Source organism: Lutjanus erythropterus, chromosome 18, assembly GCF_056507025.1.
Source record: "Lutjanus erythropterus isolate fLutEry1 chromosome 18, fLutEry1.hap2, whole genome shotgun sequence".
Classification (NCBI taxonomy): domain Eukaryota; kingdom Metazoa; phylum Chordata; class Actinopteri; order Lutjaniformes; family Lutjanidae; genus Lutjanus; species Lutjanus erythropterus.
Window position 1 is genome coordinate 26330312 of NC_139334.1, and position 14596 is coordinate 26344907.

At 37.5% G+C, this 14596-nt stretch overlaps 1 protein-coding gene across 1 annotated transcript; it reads right to left on the reverse strand.

Annotated features, from left to right (window-relative positions):
- Positions 1-3951: 3951 nt before the first annotated feature.
- Positions 3952-12987, reverse strand: emx1 (empty spiracles homeobox 1). The gene is made up of 3 exons (XM_084742351.1): positions 12220-12987; positions 9782-9966; positions 3952-5053 (listed from the first exon to the last, which is right to left on the reverse strand). Exons 1-3 carry the CDS (start codon positions 12566-12568, stop codon positions 4886-4888), a joined length of 702 nt encoding a protein of 233 aa, XP_084598477.1. The 5' UTR covers positions 12569-12987; the 3' UTR covers positions 3952-4885.
- Between the last annotated feature and the right edge of the window lie 1609 nt (positions 12988-14596).

A 14596-nucleotide genomic window follows, 5' to 3' on the forward strand; every position in this document is an offset into this window, starting at 1 on the left:
ACTCCCCCCTGTTCCTCCCTGCCTCTCTCTGTTTCTTAGCTTACAAAACAAGACGACAGGGTCAGACATCAGGGCTCATCTCTAAAGCCTCGGGGTCATTAGGACGAGATTCCTTCCGTTTCTTTTGACAGGTGATTACTGAGGCGCTTTGGTGAAAGGGCTGCCGCACAATAGTAACTACTTTCCCTCTTCTTTTTTTTTTTTCAGAGGTTGTTGAACCCTCTGGATGGGAATTATTTCTGTGTCCCCCTTCTGCTGGAATTCAGAGGAAATACCAGCCAATAGGTAACACACCTGACACCTGTGCAACTGTCCTGCTGCATTCCTCACACCTCAGTGTCTATCAGTGGGTCCAAACCTTAAGGCCATGTTCACACTGTGAGCAAAAGTGATCCAAATCAGATCTTTTCAAGTCTGAATTTGGCAACATTTATATGTGGTCCTAAATCAGATACAGCTCAGAATTTAAGTCTGAACAATCGTATCTGAATTTATTTTAGTTTTACGTTCACGCGTCTGAAGTGTGTCTTGGTGAAAAACTCATATTGGGAGGCACTAACAGATGTACCAGGGTGGCTACAGGTCCTAAATGTATTCAATGCAAATTAACTAAAGCCTTAAAAAAATTTAATAGTCTTGAATTTGGTTTGAGAAGGTCTTAGATGTTTATTTATTGAATGTTGTAGTGGAGGTCTAAAATGTACTCCAAGTGCAATCTTTTAGGTTTTTGATAATAAACAAATGTTCTTTAACTCAACCAGTTATTTTCATGTTGTCCTACTTAAAATTTTGATTTACATAGCTATACTTATGCAGAGTAGTATGCCTATATTTTCATATTTGATGTTTATGAATGAATGAATTAATTAATTAAAAGAGCAACACCTAAGACCATAGCATTTAAAAATGAGTACAGCAGTCTAAATAGTGAGTTGGAGCAATAGACTGTTTTATAAAAAGGTTGAATCCCTATTTAATAAACAGTCTGTGGTTGAAGTGAGTTGTTTACCCCCTCCTCCCCCAACTCGAAGCTCAGGTGGGTTGCAGGAGCACTGAACATGAGGGCAATATTATATTTTGACAGTAACAAGCAAGGACGAGGCCTACACTGCAAGCTGTCAATTGTCTGTCGATGTAAAGTTAAACCAGAAAACAAAAGTCCGCTGCTCTGAAAATACTCTGGAGTTTGAGTTCAGTGCCTCTCACTGTCTGCCAGACTCCATAACATGTTGCTCAGTTTAACCGTTAAACACTTGCTCCTTCTAAAAGATTGTTAATGATTTCTTATGACTCATAAACATACACTTACTTATTCTACGAACCATGGCGTTGATTTGAACTCTAATTAAAGTGAAACGGGCAAACAAAAACAGACCGAGGAGAACAAAGGAGAACATACTGGCTGTAGAGTTGTTGTCAGAGAAGCCAGTATTTCAACTTGACGTGTTTCCTTGATGTCTCTGATGACATATTATGATTTATTTTATGATTTAGTAAAGTAAATATATTATGTATTTCTCCTTTTAAATGTAACTTTCTGTTACATGCAGACACCCGATCTAGTTAAAAACTGCCTTCAACATCCTGAAATTTTGGATGAAATCTGTTTCTGTTCACGTCACGATCACACCACTCCTGGCTCCAACTCTGCATCCACACACACTTCTGTACAGAAGTAAGAGCCATTGCTTCACAGCAGAGCCATAATTAAAAATTTGGCTCTCTGTCTCATCGTCCTTGTTATCATCCACTCACATATTCGCTGGCTTCGACTGCACATCATCTTATAAATGAAAACGTAAACACTGACTTCAGTGGCCTCCATGTTCGCTTTTGTACAACAGGATCATGATCAGTTCACACTGGAATCTGATAGTGACTGCATTTTAAAAAATAATGTGAACAGCCAAACAAAAAAAAAACATCAGATCTGAGCAATAAACCCAAATTGAGCACTGAGGCTTGCAGTGTGAACATGAACAGCCTAAGAGAACCCTGCTGAGTGGTTGTTGGATAATTTTTTAGGTGTCGGTAAACATAATTATGTCATTCAGATGTTTCCGAATTATCCTCTGATTTTCACTTTATGGGTGGAAAAATATTTTTAGCTTTTGTTTGAAGCATACAATGGAAAATGCTTCCTCGGCTGAACTGTTCACCTCCTCCCGCAACATGGAAGCCCGAATGTCTGCGGGTTTTCATTCCAATCAAACACTGCTGCAGCATGTTTCACACTGATTTGCACATGCACCTCCAGCCGGAGAGGAGGAACTAATGAGTGAAATCTGCTGTAATGGCTGGTTTTAATGGGACAGTTCACCCTGAAATCAAAAAATACATATTTTTATATTACCTGTTGTGCTATTTATCCATCTAGTTTTGTGAGAGTTGCCAAGTTTTGGAGATATCGGCCTTAGAGACATCTGCCTTCTCTGTAATTTACTGGAATCCACAGGCCTTGTTTTGAGCAGTTGAATGTAGAAACCTTTTTTTTTTTTTTTTTTTTTTTTACCATCAAAAGAAAGTAGTTCCTCCATGAAAACTGCTCACAACAAGCTCTGTGGATTATCTTGAGTGTCTGGGTCATGATTTCTGGAAAGAGACATCACTGTAGACTTTATCAAATGTATCCTTTGGCGCTTTGAGCACCACAAGCCAAGTGCCATCTGGTTCTATTATATTGGTGAGAAGACAGACATCTTTACAGCTGATAATTTCAAAATTCTGCAGATCACATCAAAACAGTATCGTTGGATAAATAACACTAGAGATAAGAAGGAAAATACAATATAAGAGGCAACTTTTTTAGTTTTAAGTCAAACTAATCTTTTGTTGAGATGATTTGCTTTTCTTATTTGGATAAATTGGAATTTTTGAGTTTTAGAAACCCAGAAAATTCTGTATTTCAAAAATTGTGGACAGTGAGTTGTGAACCAGATTTGTCATTACTTGGGTTCTTGAAAAGTAAATGGTTGTAACTGAAAATATTCAATTATTAACCATAATTCACTGTCACTTTAGTGAATTTACACAACTGTTTTTGAAATATGTCTTTTGGTCTGAAACTCAAAGGGTCAATAGGCAATATGGAGCAATGGCACCTGCAAATCTGAGTACTGCGGTCTGAATACTGAGTTGGAGTCATAGACTGTATATAGATAGGTTGAAATCCTATTTGATATACAGTCTATGGTTTCTCCCAGGACTCGTGAAAGCTCAGGCAGGTTGCAAGAGCAGGAGTGTGAGACACAGGCAACATCATAAATCGACAATAACATGCAAAGACGACCTACACTCTTAAGTTGTCGGTTGTCTGTCAATGTAAAGCCAAACCTGTTATCCTGAAAACAAAAGCCTACTGCTCTGAAAATACACGCTCTGGAGATGGAGTTCAGAGACTTCCTGCCAGACTCCATTAACATATTTTTCAATTTAAGGAGAAACATCTACGATTTCTATAAGATTGTTAATGATTTCTTACGACTTGTAAACACACACTTACTCATTCGGTGAACGTCTGGCATGAATTTGAACTCTAACCAGTATAAAACAGGCAAACAAAAACAGTAATTTTGGCCCAAATTAGAAATTTCAAAGGGGGACACCATGGCGTGCTGCAGCGAGTATTTCAACTTAACATGTTTCCTCGATCTCTGATAACATATTTCATGGTAATTTTACGATTTTTTAGAATATATATATTACAGCTTTCACCATTAAAGGACAAAAGTAAATCATCTCAACAAAAGATCTGATTATTTTCTATAGTTTGTTAAAGCTAAAGTGTTTTTTGGTGAAGACGGTTGCCTTGAAATTATGAGTTTTCCCAACTTGTTTTGTAGATATATTTAAATTTCTGGTGAACTGTCCCTTTAAGAGAAACCTTCAGACTCTCCAGCCTGGTTGACATGATGTACAAAGTGAGCACCTGAATTACACAAAAACATTACATTTCTCATCAGAGAAATAGCTTTTGTTTTTATTTCTAAAACATCTTTGTTGTAGTTACATGTTCTGCTTGAAAAGTATGTTCTCATATATGTTTTGTTCTACACACGGCGCAGCAGACTTTCAACAAATGGAGACGTCATCCATCACCCCACACTGACAAATGTGGCATGGCAGAAGAAGCACAAAGCTGTGAACTTGCTTTTATTATGTGGCACAACTCGCCCCTGACAGCAGAGGTCTCTGCAGCAGCTTCTCGTCTGTCCCGGAGTCATGCACAGCTGGTCATGAATCGTCTCTCTGTGGAGAATCTTCACAACAGACCGCTGGAACGGCTCTCGAGTCCATGAAAATATTCTTCGACACATGGTTTGTTCTTCTGGCCAGTCACCAGCCTCGTTCTCCGGCTCACTTGCGTGGATTAAAAGTGTGCGACAACATGTTCTCGTCACCGAGGAGAAATTTAAATTAACATGGCTCACAGGTGGCGGAGTGGTGGGGGTGAGCAGTGAGGTGTTAATGACCTAAGCAGGTGGTAAAAACAGCTTTAATGAAAGAAATAGCCTCTTTCAAAAACAACCTTTATAAGTGGCCTATGTACAATTAAAAAACAAAACAAAACAAAACACTATGATAGAGGTTGACGTTGTTTCTCTTCATCTTTGGTCGTCACACACCAAAGATCAATAAATGATGGAAGGATCTCCTCATCCAGACACATTCAAGATGGATGTCATTAAATAAGATGTTTGTGTTCCAGTGTCACAGAGTGCAGCACCTCGATGAAGAGATGTGCAGTGATCACATGTTCGTGTCTTCCTCTAATGTGTCTAATTATACTTAATAATATTACATAATAAATAGTGTTGGTCCTCTGGTGCGTCAGAAGGGGACGCAGGGTTTAGGGCAGCTTTGTCGGGAGGTTGGACGGCGGTTTTTAGTCCTCTGAGGTCACGTCTATGTCCTCGGAGCTGGCCTGCTTGGTGGCAATGCGCCATCTGTTGATGTGGTGGTTTCCCTTCTTCTTCTGCTGGCTCTCTGGTCCCTCCTCCTCCAGCTTCTGTCGCTTGTACTTGGTCCGCCTGTTCTGGAACCACACCTTCACCTGGACAGAAAAATAATTGTTAATCGACTGTCTCTCACTCATTTAAACCAGGGATTCCTAAACATTTTCAGGTCAAGACCCAAAAGAGACTCGTCGTCTCCCCATGACCTGAACTTATGAACATATATCATGAACATAACATCTAAATTGACTGACTTGATTTAATTTCATTATTATGTCATGCTTAAATATGTGCCCAGCCCAAACAGGCTTATAAGACACCATTATTAAGGTGGAAAAAACAGAAAAAAAATGTATGAACTGATAAAGAATGGAACAAACCATGAATTTACAGCTACTACAAGGAACTTTCAAATGTTGTTGATTTCAGAGGCACCAATGGAGAAAAATGTCCTTCTGTTTCTTTTTGCCTGGCCAATGTACAACTCACCTTAACTTTGCCCAGTAAAATGTAAACACAGGTCTCACACGGTTGGTCTCACGGTTTCATAACCAATTAAAAGTAATTTTAGTAGGTTTTAAACATATATGAAATGTATTTGTTTCGTTATAAAATTTATATCACATCAATAATCAAATTTGCTGAGTGTAATGTTAAAGCACCTCAAATTTTGTTTATTTTGGAGCAATAATGTAAAATAACATCAAAAATAAGATTATGGAAAGAAAAATCTCCTCCTGCTTAATTTTTATTGGCTAACATACCACTCACTGTAACTCGTTCATCTGACTTCAGTAACTACATAGAAACCGACGATCTTCTCTCAGGTGGCCTCTTGTCCTTATGTTGGTTATATAGAGACATCAGTATTAAATTAATGGTTAAAAACACCTTAGAAAAGTTTTACATTTCTCACCATCTTATAATGAACTTGCACTGTCCACTGAAACACTGCTGGGCTTTTAATTTGAAACAGATACAGGAAGTGTTGTAATAACAGCATAATGCAGTAACTTAAATGGGGCAAATGGTAGTGGATCAAAACAAGGCTCTGCAGTAAAAATATTTAGTGAGGGCCTGCATTTCCCATCATGCCTGGTTTGAATAGTCTATTAAATTTACTGTTTTATGTTCCAAAATACAATTGTTAATTTTTGTTAATGTTTGCACCATGTTCTGTGCGGAACACGCTGAGTTATGTTGGGAGCTTAATTATCATTTTTGTGCTGGTTTACAGTTTTAACCATTAGTGAGGTGGCTGTTGCATTTATTGACCACAGTTGTAGAGATTATACAGTATTAAAATTTCATTTCAAAATTATAGTGACCAAAAGTATCACCATTATCATAAATACCGTGGAAAGAAAAAAAACAAAAAACAACCGATACACACATTGAAATCATTTCACTTCACTTTGTGTTTTAAATTGAAAAACTCTCAGTGATTTGAAATGGCATCATGTCTTCTGGGATGTCGGTGCGTTCATTGATGCAAAACAAACCCACAATGTTGCTGCGTCTGGGAGACCGTCCCTAACTTTGGTTGATGCTGGACAGTATTTACTGTGAGGTTTTCAAAGCGCAGTAATCAAACACGGTTATCACATTAATTGAAATTTTAAATGATAATACTAATTGTCTGGGATTTTATTGCGATTTATCGTGAAACAGATTATAATTTCATCCCTAATTTTAGTGTTCTTATTCCCTGTTGAATGTAATTAAAAGGTTCCACTGTCTGTCACTATCCATGTAAATTTGGTCCCTTTTACTTTGCCAACTGGCGATCCAATAAAAAATGGTCCATGACCCAATTTTGGTCCCGACCCTAAGTTTAGGAAACCCAGATTCAAACATAAACAATAACAGACCTTACTCAAGATGGACATTTTGTCTTGTCAGACACAGGTGTAGTTAACAACATAAACGATATATTTTAGTTCCAGGGCCCTGGTGTAAATGTGGCCTAAATGTGATGGAGCCGTCATTTATTGTGTTTGAGTATTTTCTCAGGTAATACAAGAATGGCTTGATTGATAAAAAGTTGTAAAATTGGAAAAAAAAAAAAAGGCACGATTTCCTAAAGACGTCTTCAGATGTTTTCTGTCCGACCAACTGTCCAAAATCCAGAGATATTTAATTTACGATGTCACAAAACAGAGAAAAGCAGCAAATCTTCACATTTGAGAAGATGGAAGAAGAAAATATTTGAAACTTACTTGAAAAAATAATTTCAATGATTGATTGCTTATCAGAATACTTTCTGTCATTCGACTAATCAATTTATTTGTTGATTGTTTCATCTCTCCCTGTGATTTTCATTCAGTTCACTCTTTGTGCCACAGTTTCTCATCAGTTTAAAACACTGAAGGAATGTGTACAATTCTCATTTTCTCCCACTTCTCTTCATTATATTCAAAACCTGTAAACCAAAAGACATTAGTGGTTGTGTTCATTTTTACTGTTTGGCTACATATAAATTCCAGCTAATTAAAGCACCAGATATTTCTCTTACAGTCTCAATCCATCACAAAAAAAATAAATAAATAAAAATACTTTTCTCTCTCTGACCAATCCCCCCGACTGGTTTACACTCTTGAATTTTCTCCTCCTGCATCAGATGTCACCTTAGAATCATGTTTTGAGAAACACTCTCAGAATGCTCATTTGGATTCTGTTTTAAACAAACTAACAACAACTTCTCGCCTCTTGCGTTCTTAGATGAGCATGGCATTAATCCACAGGAAAGGTCAGTGGACTAAATAGCTTCCTGGCTGACTGTAGAGTCACTAGTATGACCTTGGAATATGAGCTTGGCTGACGGACCTATACATGGCCAGGGATGCATTTTTTAAATAGCAACACGATCACTTGCACACATATAGTTTTCTGCTCTCGTACTTCATGACTCTTACTGCTGTAGGCTTCATCCTAATTCTGCAAAGTAAAATGTGTTTCCCTGAAACTCTAAACTTATACTGTACTCGTTCCCAAGCTTGGGAGTATTTTTGGTCACGTGTCTAAAGTGGAGGCAGATCAGAAGACTTTAAAACAGAATTAAACTGATGCCAAAGTGTTAGAGTGGGTATAGCATGTGCATAAAAGGCGCAGCAGTATCAGTGCAGCATTTTGCTTTTGCAACCGTGCTTTTTCCTCACAGTTTGACTGTTCGTTCGCTTGCCGAGGGGTGACATTGAGTAATAATGTTCGCTCTATAAACCCGGTAACTTGATCAGTCTACGGGTCCAAATGTTTGCTCCATAAGCGCTCACTCTAAGGAAGCAGAAAATATAAAGTTGCATTATATTTGTGAGATGAACCATGTTACCATCCAGTTGCATAATTTAAGTAAATTGCTGTTCTTTTGATTTTGTTTTTATATCATTACAGTATACACTTCTCTAACCCAAGACCAAATAAATTTTGAGTGTCTTAATTAAAATTCAGTTCACTGTCAGTATAATTTACATAATGCAATTTGTGCTTAATTGCAACCCTCCTATTGACTGACAAACCCTGAATTTACAAGCAGCATTTATCCATACCGCTGATTCAGGAGTACTCCCTTTATTTTGCCTATTAGGCCTAATTGACACCCAGATAATGTGGACTCATTAAGCATAGCCATCGATAATATTTACACTCCTTTATCCTGAAGTATGCAAAAATTAAACACATTTAAGACACACTTTAGCTGAGCTGCAGCCATGTCTCATGGCTGGGGGAGGGGAATTATTTTGATTGGAGTGCACTGATTTATGCATCTTAAAAAAATTAATTCCTTTGAAAGTGTCATTGCAACAACTGCTTGTATCAGCAGCAACTCTTAACAGTGTGTTCCAAACTGTGTCTGATAAATGTTATATGATATTATGAAAGACTCATTAATACAAAATGATTTCATACTGTTAATTTATAATTTCCTCTGTCATTAACATTGTTGTAGACTCAAATTTTTTGTAGCATAAGAGCCTATAATTAGATGATTAGTTTTATTTGTATGACTCATTATTCTTTCACCTATTTACTGTATGTAATATTTGTTTTTTTGTGAGTAGCATAAATGGTACTATGATTAGCCTCTTGTTATACCACCCTGTGTCCTAAAACAATAAATAAATGGACCTTGTAACCTTGTGTTTGTAAATAATAACTAATTCAAACCACTGTCACATCTAAACAAACAGGCTCTACAGATATTAACAGTAAAAAATACAAAATAATAAATATTGCCTAAATATTATGTTTGCAATGTATAATTTTACTTTTTTAAATAGGGGTAATGATTATGGTTATTATTGCTGTTATTATTTACATTACAGTGTCAGGACATAACCAAATTTAGGCTATTAACTAAATATCATTTTTAGTGGTATTTCCATCTGACATACCCTACATCGTAACTGCTTGGAATTTAATTAAATATATTTACAATAAGATAAATATAACTTTAAAAAGGCTAACACACTTAGCCGCCGAATATTAACAAAAGCTTAATGCGTCTAAAAAAATCCTCCATTATTTAACATATTATCCCAGTTTGACTCAGCCGGTATTCGTTATTAAGCTGAAGAAAAGGCAGGAAATTTTTTCAGAGCAGCCATGTTGACATGAAATGAGGCTGCTGAGTGTAAACACTAAATGTCATAATATCATTGGTAATACCTGTGTCTGCTATTCAATATAAAAAAACCGTGTATTTGGCGAACTCTCTGGTACTATAAATATTCCCACCGTTTCGGTTTTATTGAACAGTTATTCAGTGAACATCAACTGTGTTTTGATGGAGGAGTCCAGTACATATGAATAAATAACATGTAGCTCACCTGTGTTTCAGATAAACTCAAGCTGTTTGCCAGCTGCTTCCTCTCGGCTCCGACCACGTAGTGGTTCTTCTCGAAGGCTCTCTCCAGGCGCAGGAGCTGGGAGGGGGAGAAGGCCGTCCGGATGCGTTTGGGTTTTCTGGCGAAAGGACCGTGGAGGAGCAGGCTGTCCTGGGACACGTCGTTACCTGAAGACAACAACAAGGGCCGTCAGCTGAGGGCGATGAAAGGTAACGTCGTTAATTAAAACACCTCACGTTAGAAGTGAACAGTGCGGGTTGGCTGTCAGAGTGTTCAACCTGTTATTATGGCTTCTTAATCAGAAACAGCGTGAACAACGTGTGAATAAGACAACGTGGAGTGTGACCAAATGATGCTGTATTGTTATTATCATGGTAACGGAAACAAAGGTCAAGCAAAACTAAAAACGTAGGCATATTTATTATTATTATTATTATTATTATTATTATTATTATTATTATTATTATTATTATTATGCCCAGTAGTGATAATAGTAGTAGTTCATGTAATAATAATAATATAAAAATAGATTAATTTTCATTCTATAACTCAAACTCACAAAATTTGTATCCTGGGTGAAATAAATAATAAGGCATGCAGCCGAAATAAAAATAAAAGTTTAAATATAAATGTAAAAATAAAAAAAAAAAGGCAATAGCAATGCCATAATAATAACATTTGCTGTTAAATATGTTATACTAAGTACATTATAGTCATTTGGAAACAGTTTTTTTGTAAATTCCTTTTTTTGATTCCTGAACTTTAACAAAGCGACCAACGTCCTTTTTCTTTTCTTTTTTGTATTAGGCCTGCTGTAAATAAATACATTTTAATAGGGTTATTAAACGCTCATAACACCAATATACCCACATTTATCGTCGCGCATGGAGACGGAGAACATTTGCAGATGGTTATGTTAGCAAAAAACAGTGTTCAAGCCTAATTAAAAAAACATTTTCTTGACCAAACTATGACATTTATTTTTACTCTGAGTGTTATAGGTGTAAGTTGACCGCTTGTAGTTAAACTAATTCAATAATTACATTACAACTAATGATACATGCAGTCAGATAAACATTTCTGTTCATCTAACTGAATTTACTGCTACTATTGTTTTAGCAAATAAATGTTTGTGTTCCTCGTCATTGTTTTGTACAATGAATTATGGTTAATTAACTAACAACGTAACGAGCTTTCACCCCGAAAATATTTTGTCAGGAAGGTGAAACTTAAAAGATTTAAGATGAGAAGTTTATTTTGCGGTAAAACACCTCAAAGGCTTTCATCACTCTGTGTTTGTAACATCACAAACTAGTTTTCTCTTTCTGATTATTATTATATTTTTTTCATTATTATTATTATTATTTACATTTTTGTTGTAAGCTAATTTGTTTAACCCTTTCCTTCCACGTTGTCCCACCAACTACGTGCCATTATGGGCTATTAATAAAGTAACTTATTAGGATGCATCAAACTGTTAGTGTGGAAATAGATTGTTCGTTTATTTTAATACATTTGTGGATTTGCATCTTTCTGTCTTTACTGTAAAATACAGTTTTGTGTTCTGACATTTGGGGATGCAAGTACAAGCAATATGAAAATAAAAGTGCCATTTGTCTCATGCAGAAACGTGACATTAAGGTCGTAGAGATGCGTTTATTTGGCTGAGTTGCTGCGCAATTGCGCGCGATCTTTGTCTGTAAATAAATCACTGCAGGCTGTGTTCAAATCCTTCGCTGCTATAATACCTGTGCAGGATTTCCTTCTGATTCGCCTTTCTGTCCCCATTATATTGAAATTATTATCCAGGATTTGATCTGTTTTGTCTCTACAGCCTGGCTGTTTTGCCAGATTTTTTTTTACAATGAAATGAAAAACACTGGAGCCTGACCTAGGGCGAGTTTTCTTGTATGGAAAAAAAAAAAAAATCAACATCAGAGCTTATCTTCTCCTGGCTGAGGCTTTCTGAGAGTAGCTGCAGGGCGAATGAGAGTGGAAATATGAGAGCAGCCCAACAGCCTGCTGCATGCTGCAAACCCGGTGGCCTTGTGCTATCAGTGGCTGCGAATCATTGTTCAACTAAGAAATATTCTCAGACGTCACTCATATCGTGTCCAGAAATCATGTGCAAGTATCTAACATCGCGTTACAATGTGGAAACATCTCAAGAACAAAGATTGAAGCACGTTGTATATCCTCTAAATAAGCTAGAGTTTATTTTGAATCATGCGAACACCTGAATTTTGTCAGGCTGCAAAACCATGCACTGAAATCTATATTTTCCATGTGCAAAATTGCGTATTTCCTTTCATTTTGTGGTGCTCTTTCAGCCATAAACAAGTATAACGTTTAAGTGAAATAAAAGATGTTTCATTATAACGTTTTCATGCTTCATAAGGCCGTCTTTTGCATCAGCCTACCTTGAAATCTGTGTCCAAAGAACCTGTTCCGGAGGACCCAGGGGTAGAAGTTGAGCGGGTCTCGGTGTTGCGTCCCGAAAAAGTGCGGATGCTGTAGGTGGGAACCTCCGAGCTGGTGAGGAGCCACGGTGAGGGAGGGGTGGCTCACCGTCTCTGGGAACACCAGGTCGGGGGTCTGGTAGAGGGACCTGGCCGGCGGAGCCTGGTAACTGTTCATTAAGGCGTCTGTCGTCGGGTTGGAGTAACTTAACGCAGTCGGACGGATGGGATCCTCGCTGCTCAGAGGGTTCTCTTTGGCGACCAGAGACTCTATCGTGAAGCAGCGCTTTCCTGCAGACGAAAACATCATCTCTGGATAGAAACAGAACCAACACCAAAATGAAAGTGATCAGTTTGTCCTTCCTCTTGCTGCAAAAGAAACAACCTCCCTCTCAGATGCGCGTCATGGCCAAAGATGGAGGAGTTTTTTGGAGGGATTTTTGTCCAGTTGAGATGTTGCTGCTACAAAACTCAACAGTGCTGCAAATTGCCCTGATCCATTGAGTCTGTGCGCGCTAAGAGGGTTTCTGTGCACAAGTGCGCACCAACTAAAAGCGCCTCCAACCTTCAATGTGGCACGACGCTGCGCACGGAGAGAGCTGATTGGACCAGAGCACCTGCCAATAGGTCTCCTCAAGTACCTGCTTCATAGATCACACAAGACCCGGCAGCTTAGTTACAGAGACACGCTGAGAAAACATGTGTGCTCCAATTAATGGGTCATTGTGTGTCCTATTCAGCCTTAATATGTCGGTTTTTCTGAAGGGAAACAATCTGCCGCTGGGGGTGAGAAACTTCAGAGCGGCTTCAATCATCCAGTGATGATATCTGAAACATGGAATGGGAGTTTCGTTCTTTTCACTCTGAAGTGCATCATGTTTTCTAGTTATTTCAATAACGTTTCAACATGTTTTCACCCTCGTGATTCAGCGTTGGAAAGCCGAACACGACTTTTAGCTATCTGTAAAATACAGGCTGTCATTTCGTTGTTATTTCACGTGTTCGCTCCGTTACTCTTGATGATCACAGACACATATTTCAAGGTTATAATTTGCATGTAATTTTCATCGCTGATCGTTGAAAACAACAATATTTAGGGGTCTAATTCTCTTCTTTCTCTTAGCCAGACTTACATCCAGGTAGTCTAAACATGTAAACATCTTCATTTTTATCTTCTTTTATCCACCAACACAAACAATTTATCCCATCAGAAAGCATAATAAGTAATATTTTAACGCCTGATTTTGATTTCTTACTGTGTGCGCTATTGGTTTTATATTTTCTGTGTTATTTGACAATACATGTAGTCATTGTTGCATTTAAATAAAATACAAACGATTTGCAGTCCTTGTACCTGGTTAGACTTTTACGACATAAAACACGAGCTTTAACACTCTAATACAGACAAACAGACTACCAATAAAACAGGCAGACAACCACAGTAAATGAGACATCGGTGGCAAGAAAACAATCAACATGTGGAACTGAAAACTTAAATATAAAGAAAATAACGGGGGGAAATTCTGTCACTACTTGTATAATTTGTGAGCTATAAATTAATAACATCAGTAAAATAATAATAATAATAATAATAATAATAATAATAATAATAGTAATAATGTCTTTATTTTCCATTTTATTCACTTAATTGATACAATATTTCGAATCATGATATGCTTCAAATTTAAATTACTTTATTGTACCCTATATTTACATAAAATTTAAATTCGTCTTTGGCACATGGTGCAACCAGCGCACACCTACACTACATAACAGTACACTATAATTCTCATAGTTTTGCAGTATATGTGAAGGAAACACAGACAGCTTCCCTTCAGTCTTCTTCAAATGAATCAATTAAAATCAAATGAATTGTGTTGGATTCTTTGAAAACAGACTGAATAAGTGGATTGACTCTCTGTGAAAACACTTCAGCAGCGTGTCGTCCTGCAGCAGAAAGCAGCCTGCAGTAATTGTCTTTTCTTTGGGGCTCCAGTCGGCTGCTGCTCTCGTCCTGTTCCCTCGGCGCTCAGGCAGCTTCCATGGCGCACTAACCAAGTTAATAATTATCCTCTTAATACGCTCGTTTGCGTGGAGGTTGCATTAGAAAATCATTACCGATGAAAATTATGAGGTAAAACATGTTGTTGATGAGGCGTTTAGAGCTAAAGGCTCCTAAAGACGGCAGCAGGTTCCGTGAAAGAGTCGAGGTGTCCAAAAAATCTTTTTCTCTGTCCTCGTGTGATTTTGTAAAATTTTGTGTGGACAGATAAAAATCTGTATTTATTTACTGGGTGAGCCCTGAAGTTTCCCTGGCAGAGTATTTCCTCTTGCATGC

What these genes read in the sequence shown, in the direction of transcription:
- emx1 (XM_084742351.1), bottom strand. Translation starts at nt 12,568, where the DNA reads ATGATGTTTTCGTCTGCAGGAAAGCGCTGCTTCACGATAGAGTCTCTG. An exon ending in CTTTGGACACAGATTTCAAG is followed by an intron (nt 9,967 to 12,219) that starts GTAGGCTGATGC and finishes TGTTGTCTTCAG; the next exon opens with GTAACGACGTGTCCCAGGAC. An exon ending in TGAGTTTATCTGAAACACAG is followed by an intron (nt 5,054 to 9,781) that starts GTGAGCTACATG and finishes TTTTCTGTCCAG; the next exon opens with GTGAAGGTGTGGTTCCAGAA.